At 42.0% G+C, this 17,649-nt stretch overlaps 1 protein-coding gene across 5 annotated transcripts in view; it reads left to right on the top strand.

Moving 5' to 3' along the window:
- HDAC7 (histone deacetylase 7) overlaps positions 1 to 17,649 on the top strand; it is a 243,983-nt gene that overhangs the window by 197,811 nt on the left and 28,523 nt on the right. For 4 of the 5 annotated variants that reach the window (XR_012715106.1, XM_075265793.1, XM_075265791.1 and 1 more), the window contains 12 exons: positions 962 to 1,134; positions 2,829 to 2,913; positions 4,725 to 4,833; positions 6,477 to 6,595; positions 8,247 to 8,369; positions 8,801 to 8,907; positions 9,012 to 9,135; positions 10,203 to 10,405; positions 10,826 to 11,023; positions 12,319 to 12,535; positions 12,666 to 12,799; positions 13,103 to 13,223. Coding sequence is in view for 4 of the 5 variants with exons in the window: in XM_075265791.1 (XP_075121892.1) it covers positions 962 to 1,134; positions 2,829 to 2,913; positions 4,725 to 4,833; positions 6,477 to 6,595; positions 8,247 to 8,369; positions 8,801 to 8,907; positions 9,012 to 9,135; positions 10,203 to 10,405; positions 10,826 to 11,023; positions 12,319 to 12,535; positions 12,666 to 12,799; positions 13,103 to 13,223 (1,713 nt within the window). In the remaining variant the exon portion in view is untranslated. The remainder of the gene's footprint in view (positions 1 to 961; positions 1,135 to 2,828; positions 2,914 to 4,724; positions 4,834 to 6,476; positions 6,596 to 8,246; positions 8,370 to 8,800; positions 8,908 to 9,011; positions 9,136 to 10,202; positions 10,406 to 10,825; positions 11,024 to 12,318; positions 12,536 to 12,665; positions 12,800 to 13,102; positions 13,224 to 17,649) is intronic. The other variant, XM_075265792.1, reaches the window with a different exon arrangement.

Here is a 17,649-nt window from a genome sequence, read left to right as displayed (position 1 = left end):
CAGAAAATATCAGCACATCCCCTCAGTAGGGATAGCCCTGACGCAATTCCTCTACTTCCCCCACCCCCCCATGCCCTGGACAGCAACAATGGAGAGTGTGCAGCTTGGACAGGTTATAGCCGGATTGGCGACACACCAAGGAAAATACATCCTTCAATAGAACATGAACCTATTCACAAGTGTCCATGGCGTTGAAGCTGCTCAAGATTTTCTGGATATTTATTGTATTCAGGGTTTATGTTCACTTTTCTTTTCTTTTTCTTTTTTTTTTTTACACTCTATATAGAGGGATTATCTACAACTTTGTGAACGTGTTTCCTTTCCTGTAGCTTGCACTGACCGTGTTATAGTCCAGAGCTGCATTCATGGATCTGCTGCTTGTTACAAAAAGTCTGCATGCTTTGGTGGGCAGAAATTTTGTGCTGTTTTTTAAATCGATTCTGCCTCAAATTCAGTGCCAAATTCTGCATTGATTCTGCCTCCCATTGTGTTCAATGCTGAAAAATGTGCTTGATCTCGCCATGGATTGCGCGACGGATTTAGCTGCAAAACCGTGAGCCACTCAGCTGTTTAGGGCCATTCATCTGATCCTATTTGCCGGGTGGAGGAGCGGAAGAGGAATTTGAGGCAGAAGTTCAGATCTGTGCTAATAATTCCATTGCTCTGCACCATCATAGGAGGAGAATAATGAAAACGCACAAGTGCCAGATCTCTTTAATAACTGCTACAGTACCCATTAGAGTCCTTTTCAATGTTATGGGGTCTGTTGGGTTTTCGTCAGGTTGACTGGCACGCTGCGCTATTTTCTTCATTATTTTTGTACGACCACAGATGTGAACACAGCTGTATTTCCATACATAGACAATAAAATGGTGTTGATAGGAGAACAGATGTTTTGTGGATTCCTCTGAATATTTTTTGGAAATGTCAATAAAATGTGAATATTGATTTTGTTTTGCAGTGGACTTGACTGTTCCCTCAAGCACAGTCCTGACACAGCCTACTCCTATGGAGTTTCACGTAATCCATCACATTAACTCGCGGCCGGATGCTGCTCTTCTCAACATGAAACCGTCCCAGCAAGCTCTTTTCTCTACTGTCTCTCCACAGCAGCACATGGAGCACAAGCTAAAGGTATGTTATATGTAGGTTATATGGGTGGCTATACATGTACTAAAGGTATGTTATACACAGTCCAGTCCCATTAATGTGACCTCCTGTCAAAATCCAGAATAAGCACCTTTGGCAGAGCGGACCACTGCGAGACGTGCAGGAAGAGAGGGGATGTTGTGGTGATGTCACTGGGATGTTGAGCCACGCCGACTCCAGTGCCGTGGCTAGCTGCGCTAGGTTACGTGGTTGAGCATCCATGGAGCGAACAACCTGATCGAGGTGGTCCCACAGATTCTCGATTGGGTTCAAATCCGGGGAATTTTCTGGTCAAGGGAGTACGGTAAACTCATCCTGGTGCTCCTCGAACCACGCATGTACACTGTGAGCTATATGACACGTCGCATTGTCCTGCTGGTAGATGCATCATCCTGAGGAAAAACAATTTACATCTAGGGGTGAACATGGTCTGCAAGGATAGATACATACTTGTGTTGATCCATCGTGCCTTCCATAATGATGAGTGCACCCAGATGGCTGATGACACGTGCCTTCTGCCATTGCTTATTTAACGTTGACATCAAAAGTAGGCAGTGGTCACATAAATATGACTGCACTGTGAATGTAGGTTATAAAGATGGCCAAACACATATAGCAGCTGTTGACTGAATGCTCACTCATCCGACTACTAGTCCTCTACTTGCCCATAGACTTTAACCTGCATGTATTGTCAGTGGGGAGAGGAGGCGACTAATGTCCTGTGAGAACAAAGAATCGGGCAATTTGAAATTCAACATAACTGATCTTTTTTTCCTGGCTGACCGTAGTCTAATATGTATAGCCGCCAATACAGACATGACAAATTGAAAATCTCTTTTGTTTAGTTTTTTTGTAATTTTGGGTTCCGTAAGAAAATGACCTAAAAAAAATAAAAATAACTCATTTTTGGGTATAGACGTTATATTCACAAATATTCTTCCTAAAAGAATATCTGACAATTTTGGTGTTGCATGAACACTATACACTATATAGCATGGTACAGAGCCACACAGCCTCTGTTGGTGTCCGTATACCTGTCGCATGTGTATAGGGCCTAGAAGTAGAACATTGTTACCGGTTTATCCCTTTGGCTTAAATTGCACATGTGGTTTCAATTGAAGACTTCCAGGAACTATATTAGTAGTCCTTCTAAGTAAATATATATTAAACTATCCATATGTATATAGGGTGGGAGGTGTACACCAGGAAAAAGCGATGTATCTCATTATGAACAGAGCACACATTTGAGCTTAGCAGAGCCCATTGGGTTGAGCAATATCAGCCTCAGCATATGGGTGACATTTTGGGTTAATTTTCTACTTTAAGGCTAGGTTCACACTAGTATCAGGTCTCCATGTGAACTCAAAAGACGGAAACCCTGTGACCTGCAGATACCAGGGTTTCTGATGATTTTATACTGAAATCGGTGGAGAGAACAGTCCTGCAAGCCTTCTCTCCTCCGATGTATGCGAAATCCTGGAATGAGATGAGCGAACGCTAGTGTGACCCTAGCGTAGGAAGAGTAGTGGTCTTTTGTTAAACATAGACAACCCTATTAAATTCCCTTTTGCGCAGAGAATGGCTACTTGCACCCTCGGAGCAGCGACCATCGCCCATAGGAAGTGGGTGATATACTGTATTCTGTTGTCACGTACTGAGCCGCAGTTTTTGTCTTTCAGCTGAACATGGATTGTCGGAATTCGGATCATAGACGACAGGAGCAAAGTCTCAGGCAGCTGGTCAACAAGGAAAAGAGCAAATGCAGTATGTAAACTGCTCTTATTTTACGTTGTCACATCTACCATAGAAGTAGAAATGATAGAATGTTATTGATCAATAACCAATATCTATACGAAGATGGTAAATGATTACGACGCTCCATGCAGAGAACAATAGTGTCTTTATCTAATGTTACACTGCCATACACAGCTAGACCTGAGTTCAGTAGGACTGGCTGACAATCTAGTGTTTACAGGGTCCTCCTGAGTCACCACTGACAGCAGAAGTCAGGAGATAAGGAGCGGGCAGTTGGAATGTTTTTGTTCTCAAGGAGGTAAGTCTCCGCCAGAAGTATCTGGTAGTGGCTTTCTCCCCTCACTTTATTTCCATACACATGCACCGATTGATCAAGCCAAACATGCATGTGTATGTGAACTCGGGTGAGATAATGGACATTGGGACAGATATATGGTGCTTTGTGTGCCAGTTATCTGAAAAAAAAGTGCAAATCATTTTTTTTTGCAGAAAAATGTGTATATTTTTTTTCTGTTTTGCCCTCGCTACCAGCGGAAATGATCCCTGAAATCTATGCCAGCTGCAAGTTGGTGTAGATTTCAATGCAGGCAGATTTATGAGGAGACGTACACGCAGCATTACAGTAATGGGACTCTGCAAATCTTACAGAAAATCTAGAAATTCCCATGATTGCTCAGCAGGTATTTCAGCATACTTTTATCTCCGTGGATAGGTCAGCTGGGCAACCACGGGGAATTTGATGGTTCCAGCACAAGCCGCTACATAACACATACATAACATACAGTATAAGTGATTCATCTTAAGGCTTTATTCACACAACAGTATTTGTAAACCAAAATCAGTAATAGTCGACCACAGAACAGGTGAAGATCTTTCCATTGTACCTTATTTCCATGTACACCTCTGGTTTTGGCTACAAACACTAATGGCAACATTCACTAAACACAATAGCTTAGTACATAACTGGAATAAAAGTATCCATGCCGAAATCAGTTGTGGGAAAATCAATGGGATCAAATCCGTTGGGACATATTCACACTTTTCAGGTTTCGATCAGGATTTTTGATGCAGCTTGTGAAGCCAAAACCAGTAGTGGATTCAAAAAAAGAGACATAGCACCGGTTTTTATCGTCACCCTCCTTATGCTACAAAAACCTGAAGAAAACAAATCTTGCATGTGTGATAACACTATTATGGTCGGTCAAATCACATTACTAGTTATAAAGTACAATGCGTTTCATTCACTTGTAGCTGTATAGTGGATGAAAGTAGGACAAGGTCGCCCTCTGCAGGCTCAGCGCAGAACATTTACGATTTTCATGTTTGCAAGTCATTAGCAAACCATTTTCCGTTTTAGAAAAATGTTATTACAAATGTTATATTTTAAATTAAAAACACACAAAAATAATAATTATCAAAAGCAAAAATACCCTGTTTATGTTGCAATGTATATAGTAATGTCATCCAAAGTCAATATACAAAAAATTCAGAATATATTTATTTCATTTGTGGTACTGGTACATGTTATGGGTATTGGATTATTCTAGATCATCGGCCATAGGGACTGGAATTGTCTGAGACTCCCCCTTCATGAGATTTGTGGGGGTACATTTGCCGGAGCACACACTGGCAGCCTACTGTAACTGATAGGATTTCAGCATCACCTTTGTGCTCCATATCTTGGAAATTTCAGTACAATACCACCAATTTCCCCAGCACATATATTTCTAAATTTTGACATTTTTCCATTCAATTTATTGTATTGTCTTTCATTGGCTTTATTAGTTATACTTCTGACTTTGGTTCTTTTATGGCCGCAGGTGCCAATGCCAGCCCAGCAGTGAAACAGAAATTGTCAGAGATGATCCGAAACAAGCAAGGAGATCGCAATAATGCCGCCAATCACAACAGCTCCGCCATATCTTACAGGTACCCGAAAATCCTGCTTTGTCTTTTTACATAAGCTCATACTGGGTAGAAATACAAAAAAGTACATGTGTGTCTGAATGCTCACCAGCTGATGCCACCATAGCGCCGAAGTTATCATTTTTAACTTTTTTGTTATCTTTTCAAGCTTTGTGCTGAACATTTGTGTTGATACTGTTAAAGATTGCTGCAGGTGGGATGACCAATGTAAAGTACCTCAGTTCTCATGGCTCTTCTCACCTCTTACATGCATTTTCTCTATGTATAGTGAAGCTGACTACGTGCCCCTATATTACAAGGTGTAGAGAAGTGTACTTACACAAAACACTGATATGCTACTGACACATGGCTCTGATGATACCCTATTTAGTGAACCTGCACTGTTTGCTTCCCAGCATGTGTAACCCAATCCATCGTGAAACATGGAAGGGAAGAGGAGAGCCAGGTTGTGGTAGAGATAAGAGACATTTCCTACCACAGGGAAGGAGAGAGGAGATAACCATGTGTTCAGATAGCTGGATATGACTTCACAAAAATAAGAGATAAACACTAGGTCATGCAGCTGTTTGTATTGTGTTGTAAATGTTTCATCTTCATATGGCACTAAACCATTTGCACTTACAGTAAAGATTGGAAACCCCTATAAGGGTATGTTCACATGGCGGAATTCGCATTCCGCGCGGTGGAATGAATGGGTCTAATCAGGAGGGAATCTCGCGCCGCTGAGTCAGCCGTGGAATCCCCGGGAAGAAGGGGCATGTTGCTTCTATTTTTCCGCTACTAGGTAGCAGAAAAAAGAAGCGAGTGGATCCCATTGAAGTCAAAGGGAGCCATTTTTGGCGGCGGATTCCGGATCAAAATCTGCTGCCGAAAAACTCTGTGTGAACGAGCCCTAAGTGTTCCTCTGACATACCCACATTGCTTGAAGGACAGGATTGGTTTCCTCTTCAGGATCACATATTAGGACTAGTTCACACGGGGTAAAAGGGAGCGGATTTTGGCACTGAATCCTCCTCAAAATCTGCCCCCTCACAGTAGAGGCCTATGCAGACCGCTAGCATTCTTTTTTCCACTAGCGGAAAAAAGAAGTGAGCTGCCCTTTCTTCAGGCGGATTCCGCGGCTGATTCAGCAGCAGCGTCCGCCTCGCGTCAACAATCTCCGGACTAGGCCCATTCATTTGGGCCTAATCCGGAGTGGAAAGCCGTGACAGGAAGTGCACACGTGGAATCCCCGTGTGAACTAGCCCTTAGAGGACTAATCTGTATTGTCAAATAATAGGTTTTCGTGCAATGCTATATCTAAGCGTTGTGTGATAAAATAGCTAGCTACCATTCTTGTGAGACATTGTTGTGCTCACAAGCTTGACAATGAGATGTCATTCCACAGCAAAGGCTGGCCATTGTCATCCCAGATCTAGTATGTATTTCCCTCAATGGCCCATGTCCCCTGCCTGCAAAGACAGCACACCAAGGCATTTCAGGATAGTCGACTCTTCTTCATCTTTACACAGTGTTCCCTGCAGGTCACGATGTTGGGTTCTAATACTGTATGTGATTTCTGTATAAATAGCTTCTAGGATATAATCTCTAAGTGAATAGAATTATATTGATATTTGATCATATATATATTAACATTTTCTTTCTAGACCACCTGAGATGACTGAAAAGAGTAACCATCTTCCCACTATCCACCATAATTTCATTCCACAAGCCGCGCCCAGCACCTGTAACACTCCTGAACATGGCCTTCCTCTCAGGAGAACAGGTATTATTGCCTTTTCCGTCAGAATTATTGGATTAAGTTATTGTGCAGATTATTACATGCATTAGTCTATAACCAAATGATATTAAAGGAACACTCTGGAAAAAGTTATGTTATATCTATTGCATGCCCTGAGGGGAACTATCTCCTTGGTGGTGTCTTAGTCCCTGTGTCACTTCCTTGTAAGGCTCTGCACTAAGGATTACATATCACCTCTGTCAGTTCACAGTGTTCTTTTACCTTTCATTGGTCTACTGTCAGTATTCTTATCCAGTGGGTAGTCAGGTTGTGCTAAGTTCACAGCTTATCCCTCACTGATTTTGAGAATGATGGGGATGCACTGCTATTTTAGCGCTTCATCCCCTTCATCATTTTCCTTACACAGCAACCCAACCACTCGCTTACATAGTTCGGTGACCGGAGTGATGCTCTGCAGGAAAAATCAGTAAAGGAGGCGCAGCTCTGCACTGGCACTGCTTACTAGCTCATATATTCGATCGAATACCTCCGCCGCATAGCTCCCAGCGCCAGGGAAGGTGGGAGGAGCAGTAAAAATTTGATGCCCCAGAAGTGTTTTTGCTTACCCGTTTATACTCATGATTGTTTTGTCCCCAAATGTTTAACACCCCAGTGTTCCTATTAGAGCAATGGGAAAACCCTTAAAGAGGACATATCAGCACCAACACCAACTTTTTGCACCCCAGTCGCTCGATTCCAACACAGGCGGAATTGTTTCTCTAGCCCTCTCCATTCCTGAGCAATCGGCACTGTTAGTTTTATAACCCAATATGCTAATATGGCTCTGTTGTCAGGTAGGCAGTCCCAGACTATCTGCTGCTTCAGCCCACCTGACAGCAGAGAGCCTAGATAGCATGTTCGGTGTGAAACTAAGAGAACTGATTTTTCATGAATGGTAGAGGCTGGATAAAAAAATCGAGCTGTGGAATGGCTCCTATTAAACAATGCGAAGAGTTGGCGTGTTGGTGGAGATGATGAAAGGCTCTCTTTAAGATAGCCACTGCCCGACAAAAATACGGACAATCTGTACTTCTGAGCATATACTATACAACTTATATATGAGCGTGAAACTATCCTATTCTATGATGTAAGCATACCTTTAAGTATACAAGCTCTCCTTGAGGAAACCTTAGTGAGTGATTGAGGCTTCTTTGTATTCCAGTCCTCTCCAGTGACATATCAATCCAGGCAAATGGAAGCAAAAAGTAATCACGTAGTGTACATTACTAATCCAGCAACACATTTCTTAGGCACATGATGTAAATCTTCGTGAATAGTGAACACTGAGGAATCACCACTTACAAGACAGAAGCCATAGCCGCAGTACAGGGATGTCCAATACATGACTTGCATTATGGATCCTCAGTAGTATCCTACTGACCTAGGTTCCCAGTATTACGTAGTTCATTATGTAGTATATAGCATGTGGGTGGGTTGACAGAGAAGAGCCCTTGCATATAGTTACCATATCCCATGAGTACGGTATGCGGTCCCATTAGTACCTATTTGGCAGCTATATTTTCTGCACATATGTGTGCTCACGTGTTCTGTTCTGGAGCTGTCTAGAGATACTAGATCCAGAACTTGACATGGGTGCATGTGAGCTGTTAACATATAGAACTTAATTTCCCCACAGCCTCTGAGCCAAACTTGAAGTGGCCTGTCAGACCCAAGAAGTCTGGGGAGAGGAGGAAGAACCCACTAATGCGCAAGGAAAGTGCGCCACCAGCAGTTAGAAGAAGACCCCCAGAGACGCAGGGTGGGTGAATGACGCATGAGGGCTTGTACTAGAGTTAGGGGGATGGTAGTTTAGCTTCAGCATCACAATAGACACAGCCTCACATGAATAAACTTCACCATCCGGTTACGTACACATGCTAGGATACCACATGATCCATCTTAGAATTTCCACTGCCTATAGCTGCAGCATTATAATAGGAGTGACTTTCAGTAGCTGAGATTATATTTTTAGATATTTTAATAAGTTATTATATTGTTTAATACGATTGCATATGTTATATATTGTAATTATATGAATTGTATTTTATTATATTTGTTACATAGTCAATAGGAATGACCGTTTACAATACCTATAAGTGCACATTTGCAGGACCTACAGTATATGACCTTCCAGGTCACTGACTACCTTATCTCTCCATTGTACTGAGTTTTTGTTTTGTTCCTTTGCAGATTCGTCCCCCAGTAGTAGCAGTACCCCTGTCTCTGGCTGCAGCTCTCCAAATGATAGCCTGACTGAAAATGGCAGCCTGTCCTCACTACCTGGTGCCGGTTCAGAGGTAAGGGTCTTGTAATAATATCCCCAGACCCAAATTATAGATGTGTCACAATATTAGTAGTTGCAGTGTATTAAATACATGTGAATACATCTTCTTTCATGCAGGGTCTGATTCCCAGAGTTATGTATGTGCCTGGTATCGATGATGGTACCAACTCTCTGGCTGCAGCTCGTATTCAGCCCCTCATCATCCTGGAGCCGTCTGGTGCACACACTCCGTTGGTGGCAGGTATGTAGGCCCGGCTCACATCTGTGTTCGGTATTCCGTTCGGGGAGTCCAATTGGGACCTTCCGAACGGAATACAGAACACATTAAAAAGTGGTGAGCAATGAAAGCACACAGACCCCATAGGCTATAATTGGGACCGTGCGTTTTCCGCATGTTGTCCGCACGAATCATGCGGAGAGGAAAGTATTTCTTGAAGTAATTTTGTCTCCACATGACTAGTCTTCACATGTACTATTGATTTATGCAATAATTTTGCCACATGTGAATCGATACACTTTATTATGTAACAAATAGAGCAATTACTCTGAGTATGATAAGTTTTGGGTGTGTTTATGTAAAGCGCACCTGTCACCAGGTTTGGAAACTTTGACGACACATCCAAAGTCCAATGTCATCTGAAATGTGCTGTCACCCCCAGCGTCTGGTGCTTTTTTTTTATTCAGATCTTTTCAGTTATTCTAAAGATAAAAGCCCTGTTAGTGCTGCAAATTAGGGTGGGTGGGAACATTGCAGTTTCTCTGGAGGTCGGGTCTCTTTGTGCAGTGTTATCACCCACTTAGTTAGTATACTCTAAATTTAAATCAAGACCAACTGGGCTTATATCTTTGGAATAGCTGAACAGATTTGGATAAACAAAACATCAAATTGCTCAGGGTGACCGCTCCTATCAGTTGATATATGATACAGGACTTTTCATTCCTTGAAGGTGCATAATTCTATCAAAATTACTGTATAAAAAATAAACTGCACAAAGAATGACAGAACACGGTCATGTTATCATAGCGAATCGTTCTTTGTTTGATATGAACGTACAGCTGCACATGCTTATGTCAACATACTTGATGTTGGCGTAATGAAAACCTGACTTTCCTTAGTATAAACTCCAGAACTAGTTTTCTGTCTTCAGGTCTGATGTGCAGAAGTCTCAATCATTTCATTGCTTTTTCTCTTATTGACATCTGATTGCCCACACTGCCATCTAGTGGTAACGGAAAATATGACGTCTGTTGAAATGATTTCTTAATAAATATCCCTATTTTAAAAAAATTTTTTTTTTTGCATTGCAGTTCAAGGCATCGGTTCTGTGCCATTGCAATTCACACACTCTCTTATCAGCACTGACCATTTATCTGGTACGGGACACAGAACTTTAAGCCGCACACGTTCTGAGCCACTTCCTCAAAATCCCAAGACACTCCAGCAGCAACTACTTCTACAGCAGCAATACGCAGCACATCACAGTTATGGAAAACAGCCATGGGGTAACAAGGTGAGGATGGGAAGTGTTTTAGAAGTTTGCAAATGTGAGATTCAGTTTGTAGTAAGATGGTGTGTAAAGATCTTAGACAGTTAAAGTTGTGGTTTTTGACTTGAGTCTTTGAATTTACCAGAAATGCAGGTGTTTAGTAACTCGGTATCAGAAGACACAGATCTTGCTGAAGGATGCTGTTTACAGGATGCTGGCAGAAATGGCTGCCTACTGAAAACCAATGTATTAGGGCAGGGAAACTTTGTCTTCATTCATATTATGCAGAGTCAGATAACACGGACAGTTCTTTACCTTTACATCAGACTCAGTCTTTGCATTATAACCCCTGTCTGTTGTAACATAGTCCAATGTTGTGTCACATATGATATATATGTGTTAAAGCAAATCTGAATTTGCGTCATATTTTGTCTTTTCATAAAGCGCCCTCAGAAAACCAGTGAAAAACCAAGGTTAAGCCAGATCCCATCAGAAGAGATGGATGATAGTGTTTCTTTAAATGAGAGACCCGCAGAAATAACAGGAAACCCTTCTCGGGTCCGGCTGGAAGCTTTGCGAGCTGCAGCACCAGAGGCACACAGCGGCGGGCAGCCCGTGGTCCAGCAGCACTTCCTACCACAGGTAAAGACTCCTATAGCCGTCAGGGCCGTATACAGCCACGTGACTTACCAGTGATATGCCTGACAATGGGGCTGTGGGTGATATTTAGGAACCTCAGCAGTTGAATGGTTTCATTTGCAGCATATTATAAAACTAATTGAGAGCGATCATCTACATATAGATTAACTCTAGCTTTACCATCACATCATAAGTAATAGAAATGAAAATCTATAAGGGGATAAGTTGCCAGTACACTATTTGAGAGGAATAGCTATTGAATGTGTATTGGTACCTTTAAAAGGTTTTTGAACCCAAATCTTCTGCAGCCATAGAAGTGGTGTATAGGTGACCTAAGCTCACTAGCGCTTCATTGACTTAGAGGATGCAGATGGGCATTCTCGTGGTTAGTGGTCTGGGATGCTTATCCCTGATATGGGATGCTTATCCCATATCTGGTGGATAGTGAATAAGTGTCTGTGATGACGAAACCCTTTAAAGAACAAGCAGAGGAAGCCTTTAGAGCGAAACCGTACCTGCTGCATTTATATAAATAAGGTCAATTCCCAGGAGTGTATTCTAACCACTAGAGATGAGCGAGTAGTATTCGATCAAATCCTTCCCGCCATAGGTAACCCTGTAAGCGGCTGAACACCAAGGGGTTAAACGCATCGATGCGCTTAACCCCTTGGTGTTCAGCTGCTTACACGGTTACCTATGGCGGGGAGGTATTCGATAGAATACTACTCTCTCATCTCTACTAACCACCAATGTACTTTTATGACTTCAGCCTTATAACTTCAATATGGGGTTCAGATATTACTTAAAGCAAACCTCTGATCAGGAGCTCAGGAAGTATATGTAAACCACAACTTATATTGGATATATACAGTATCTGCCACAAATTTGAGGGAGTGTGCGACGCACTCCTTGTCCTGTAGCTGTTTCACGCCGTATTATGAACCTATAAGTCCGGAGATCTGTCTCGGACTCCATTGTAGCTATAATGTAGTCACAAATCACAGCTCTACCCAGCTGGGTTACAAAGGAAGAAAATAAATAGTAAGTTATCATTTTATATAGCTACTGGCTTTTATATAATTTCTGAGCTCCTATTTAACCATTCAGCCTCCAAAAAGAATTTAGTGTGAGAGTAAAGTGGCACAACTCTTTTATAGCACCACTGTCAGTCAACAGGGTCTCTACAGTTGGATAGTATGACAAATATCCTGACATGTGGGTAATATTGTATGTTCCATCACTATTCTTAGTTTCTCTCCTTCTACATGTTTGGTCATTGCTTTGTATGTTCCTCTCAGAGCTATGTCTGGGAAGCAGCCCACCTTCGCACCCCCCAGCATGTGAAAAGAGCTCCCCTGGACACCCTGATGATTCCTCTAGTGTCAGGAGCACATCGTCCTCTCTCGCGAGCAAAATCTTCGCCAGCTTCAGCTTCTCTCCCCACTCAAGACCCTTCGTCCAAAACCTTGACACTTTCTGTGCCAGAACAAGCAGAAAAACCGCGCTTCACCACAGGTACCTAACAAGGGACAATGCAGTGAACCCTGAAATAAACCAAACACGTGCAAATCTACATGACAGTAATAAATTAATAATATTGTGAAAAGTAGACAGAGCATGAAATCTTCTTTTCTTCCCGTTATAGGAATCGTATATGACTCTGTGATGTTAAAGCATCAGTGCACTTGTGGAGACAACAGCAACCACCCCGAGCATGCTGGGAGAATCCAGAGTATCTGGTCACGCTTACTGGAGAGAGGGTTACGAAACCATTGTGAAGTAAGTCCTATTGTTTGTGTGTGCATACATCACCTTGTCATAAAATACATATGGCGTGTTTTACTCCTGTGCCATAAACCTGCCACAAAGGTGACATTGCTATTCCTTCTGATTTGCAGAATAGCTCACATAGGCTATAGGCGTATCTGCATCTTAGCTTCCATATTTCCATTGCCACAGTTTAGAAATATGTGGAGGATATTAATAATAGTCTTATTTTTTCTTTAGAGAGTGACTCAGATTGTTCCTTCCCTTATTAATCACCAGAATCTCCTGCTGAAGTGTCTTTATTTGTCTTTGCAGTATATTCGTGGCAGGAAAGCATCCTTGGAAGAGCTGCAGTCTGTCCATACAGAGACTCATGTTCTTCTCTATGGCACCAATCCTCACAATAGACTCAAACTGGACAATCGAAAACTCGCAGGTACGCTGTGCTTTACATTGTTACTACAGGAAAAAAAGCAATGGTAAAAACAATGTGGTTAATATATTACAGTAATCCAATTTCCAAAAGGCATGAGACACACGAGTATTATTAAGATACGGCCTCTTAAAGGGCTTTTCCAGACTACATATGGTAATTGATCTGTTCTAAGTATAGGTCATTACCAATTAAATATCGTTAAATATCGTCCCATATGACCCTGCAGCCTCTTCAGTACTTACCAAGTACTTCATAGATTGTAAGCCCTCGCAGGCAGGGCCCTCTACCCCACTGTGCCAGTCGGTCACTGTTAGTATTATATCTACCTGTATATTTTGTGTATTGTATGTAACCCCCAAATGTAAAGCACCATGGAATTAATGGTGCTAATGCCATACATTTCTGCAGCGGCTGTGATTGATATTGCAGCTCAGCCCGTTCACTTGAATGACACTGAGCTACAGCATGACGTCACGTGAACCTGAGAAGCAGAATGCCGCTGCAGCTTCAACCAGGTGTCAGACCCCCCCCATGGATCTTAAATTGATGACCTATTCTAAGGGTAGATCATCAATTCAATACTCCAGGAAAGCCCCTTTAATAATACTTGTGTATGTAGGCGCACTTGAACTCGAGTATATGCCAGTCAGGAACTAGTGTAGGTTTGTGGTTTCTGCTGTGAGTTATCTGATAGACTGGGGTGCTATCTGGCCCAGCTCACATTCTCTACCTGCTGCATCATTCAGGGACAGGGAACGTTGTTCTTCTGATCAGTGGGGGTCCAGCAGTCAGACCCTTACCCACCAGCAAGTTTTCCCTATATTGTGGACTCCACTGCCACCAACACTGTGGTTGACCATAGTCTTCCTAGTCATGTTGACAAAGCAGATCCATTAGAAAGTGGTGCAGCTGAGAAAGTAACTGGATCTATTCATTATAGATTCTATATATAGGTTTCTACTAGCCATAGTGACATGTGAGGCCATTGGAGATAGGTGAAGGGCTTAGGTGCAGCTGGAGTTGGGATCTAGGGACTAGTTTTAAGACCCTGTTGTCTGATAAATAACATGGGTGACTTATGACGGCAGTGATTAAAATGAGCTGGCGGCTCACCAATCCTTCTAGGCATTATATCATACATACAGCCTCTGAAAAGAATTTAGTGGAGCCAATGTGAGAGTAAAGTGGCACAACGCTTTTATAGCACCAACAGGGTCTCTACAGTTGGATAGTATGCCAAATATGATAACCTGAAGAACTAGGGATGAAACTGCAAGTACACAACAGACCTGTAGATATCATCACCATCGCTCTCGCACGTGTAGAGGAATCCAGAGCAGCGGTGTGTGCTATTTTGGTACAGTACTAGAGAAAAACAGGAAGGGAAAATAATGCACATAAAGTGTTCTGTTTATCTGCCTTCATAATGTAATAACATGGCCATCCATTCACGTGGTGCAGTGATATAAATACCCGGCGTACACAATGTCCACGTGACGGAGCGTCGAATGTTTTTCATATTATTCAAAAGGCTTTCGATTAGCTAAAAGGAAAACACACTTGTAATGTAAGCGGAGACGTGAAAATAAATACGCCGGCTCGCTGGACAAAAACAAGTATGTCTATTAATACTACATAGCAGCGGCCCCATAAACCAGTGTCCTGCAGAGAAGCAAAACAAGTGTCAGAGATTCCAGACATGGAGGAAAGCAAACACTCTGCACAAACAGCATTGTGCGCTCCACAGGAAGGACTCTCTGTCCTGCAGACACACATTGTAGGGACACCGCAGCGCTACCAAACCACATGAAAAACACAAGTCACCGGACTACCCGAGTGCATAGGAGAGGTCGGGGATTTCATCTGCACTAAGGAATGGTGCACAGCAGTAACAATAACATGGGAAATGCCCGTATGAGCAAGGCAGCCATTAGTCATGCCAGAGGTGATGCAATACATACATGAACTAGTTAGGTTGACTAAGACGACTATAGGGAACAGCTGTATTTCTGGAAGTGACCGCTCCCTATGTTATAGATGTGTAAGGTCAAGTAGTTCAGAAAGATAAATCTGGCCATACACAGTGATCGAGAAACAACTAAGGCTGGAACGTCAGGCTACAACTAAGAATATTTTTGTATAGCAGCTGCTGGATCTTCCTAACTTGGTGGATACATGTGGTACCTGTCGGCCATATTCTCATCTGTCTTTCTGCACAATAAACAGTGGCGAGATGTGAAGCAGCTACTAAACAGATTGGGAAACTTATCTGCCATAGTAACAGGAAATCCAGCATGCTCAACCCCTCATTTCCTGACTTCTGCCATCAGATGACAATATGGAGGCCCCGATACACATTGGTCTGCGGAGAAGACTGTAAGCGGCTAGTTTGGTCAACTGATATGTAAGGTGTATGACCAGCTGCAGTCTTACCGACATATTGTCCCGTCTTTAGGATTCTTCCCTAAATTCGGCGATAAAACATGCATCATTCATTGTAGCAAACTGACCGCAGTCACTGCGAAGGACAAAGATCTTTGTATGTGTATACCCTAATTAAGGCAGAAGGTGGTTGTCGCCTTCCCTGGCATCCTGCAAATCCAGAAAATTATATTGTAGTCACCACCATTATCTTTCTGTTTATTCATTTTATTAGGAGGTGCAGGCCAGTCTCCTCCTTGTATGGGACTGTGATAAGTAAATGTTCCTAGGTAACCGTCTATTATGATTTATAAGGAGTTTAGAAGTGCACAGCGATCTGTAAATTTGTAAAACCCTTTATCTCCATGAAGTTTTCTGAGTACTCTGCTGCCCCCATCTGATGATTTGGAGAATTGTTACCAAAATTTTCTTATTTTTATGGTCCCTTTATAGGGAAAATCTCCAAAGTATCTCATGAATCGCAAAGTATATTTTACACATGCATTTAGCATGTTTCTCGTTTCAGCTTTTGGTTACATTTTATTAAAGAATTATCTAATTGTATCAAATATTTATCTATATGGAAACACTAAATGTTAAAGTAATGCTAAACTAATAGTAGTAGATATTCACACCACCAAGGTGCTTATTGGCCAGAATAAACATCCATTTATACAGTGTATGGAGGGATCCGTGGAAACTGACAAAACTACAGCATGGCCTATAGTTACAGAGCAGTCAAAATATTGGTCATATGAGTAGCCCCTTTTCAAAGACATTGAAATGAATGTTGTCGTGTGGATATAGGATAAAGGTTTCTACCCCTTAAAAGTGTGTATCTTTAAAATATCATGGTGGAAAAAATGAAGCATCAGTCATTCCACTTCTATAGCGTCAGAGGTATTCTAGCAGGATTATATTTTGTAGGAAAGGAGGCACTTCCCGGTCCCATTTATTTTATTTTTTTTTGGTTTACCCCATTCTGACACTTTGCTACAAGACATTATTCTATCTGCTGTAGTACCACACACAACCTGTGGACTAGGGGGGTGCTGTTTCTGTGTAAAACCTAAAAATCTTTCCACTGTGCAAATTGATGAGCAGTGATGAGCAACAAATTTGACAAATGTAGCTGTGTCCCCTGCAGATGTCTTGGACTCTATTGAGACCCTATGTGTAGTTGTACAGGGTCCATGCATGCAGCTATGCTGTGCGACTATAACTACACTGGCGGAATGGGTCTGTATATGAGTACATTTACCTTCCACTACTACACACCGATTTACACTCATCTGTACAGAATATTCGGAATTCCTCTCCCATAAATTTGATTTCATGGTAAATTTTTCAATATGTTTTTATTATATTTTCTTACTACTATCAGTATTAGGCCTGTGAGTGTGTAACCCAATCATGTAGGCAGTGTTCACATTTGGCTGGTATTTCCCCTTTATTATAGCTCATTAGGGGGGATTATTTTACTCCGCACTGATTAGTGACCTGGAGCAATGTGCAGTATATGGGAAATGAAAGATTAGACACGAGTCAGTATACGGTAAGGGATGGACCTAATCATTCTGCATCCTCCGGGTGAACGGCTTACGCATCCACTTCTCATCATAGCTACAGATGTATGAGGGCTTGTCGGTGCAGCAGAACGGAGTAGTCATTTGGCACAAAATGGAGTGATGGGATGGGAACTTATTTTAGATTTTCCGTAGTGTTTTTGCATACTGTTTCGTCATACCTATATCTTATAGGAGAATCTGATGATTTACAAGTTTTTACTGGTAAAGTCACTAGTGGAGTCCTATTAGTAAGTCACAGTCCTTACAAGGAGATTTCACTGGTAGTGGAGTCTTAGAGCCATAGTGGTTGCTTACTCTTTATGACAACTATCTATAGTTTGTGCCTTGCCTATAACCACAGCTGGACATCGGCTGAAATGATCTGATTCTATACACTATGGTGACTTAATGTACTAAATACTGCTTGTCTATACCTT

The sequence above is a fragment of the Leptodactylus fuscus genome, chromosome 2, assembly GCF_031893055.1.
Source record: "Leptodactylus fuscus isolate aLepFus1 chromosome 2, aLepFus1.hap2, whole genome shotgun sequence".
Classification (NCBI taxonomy): Eukaryota; Metazoa; Chordata; class Amphibia; order Anura; family Leptodactylidae; genus Leptodactylus; species Leptodactylus fuscus.
Note: the sequence above shows the minus strand (reverse complement) of the source record. Positions and strands in the feature narration are given on the sequence as shown.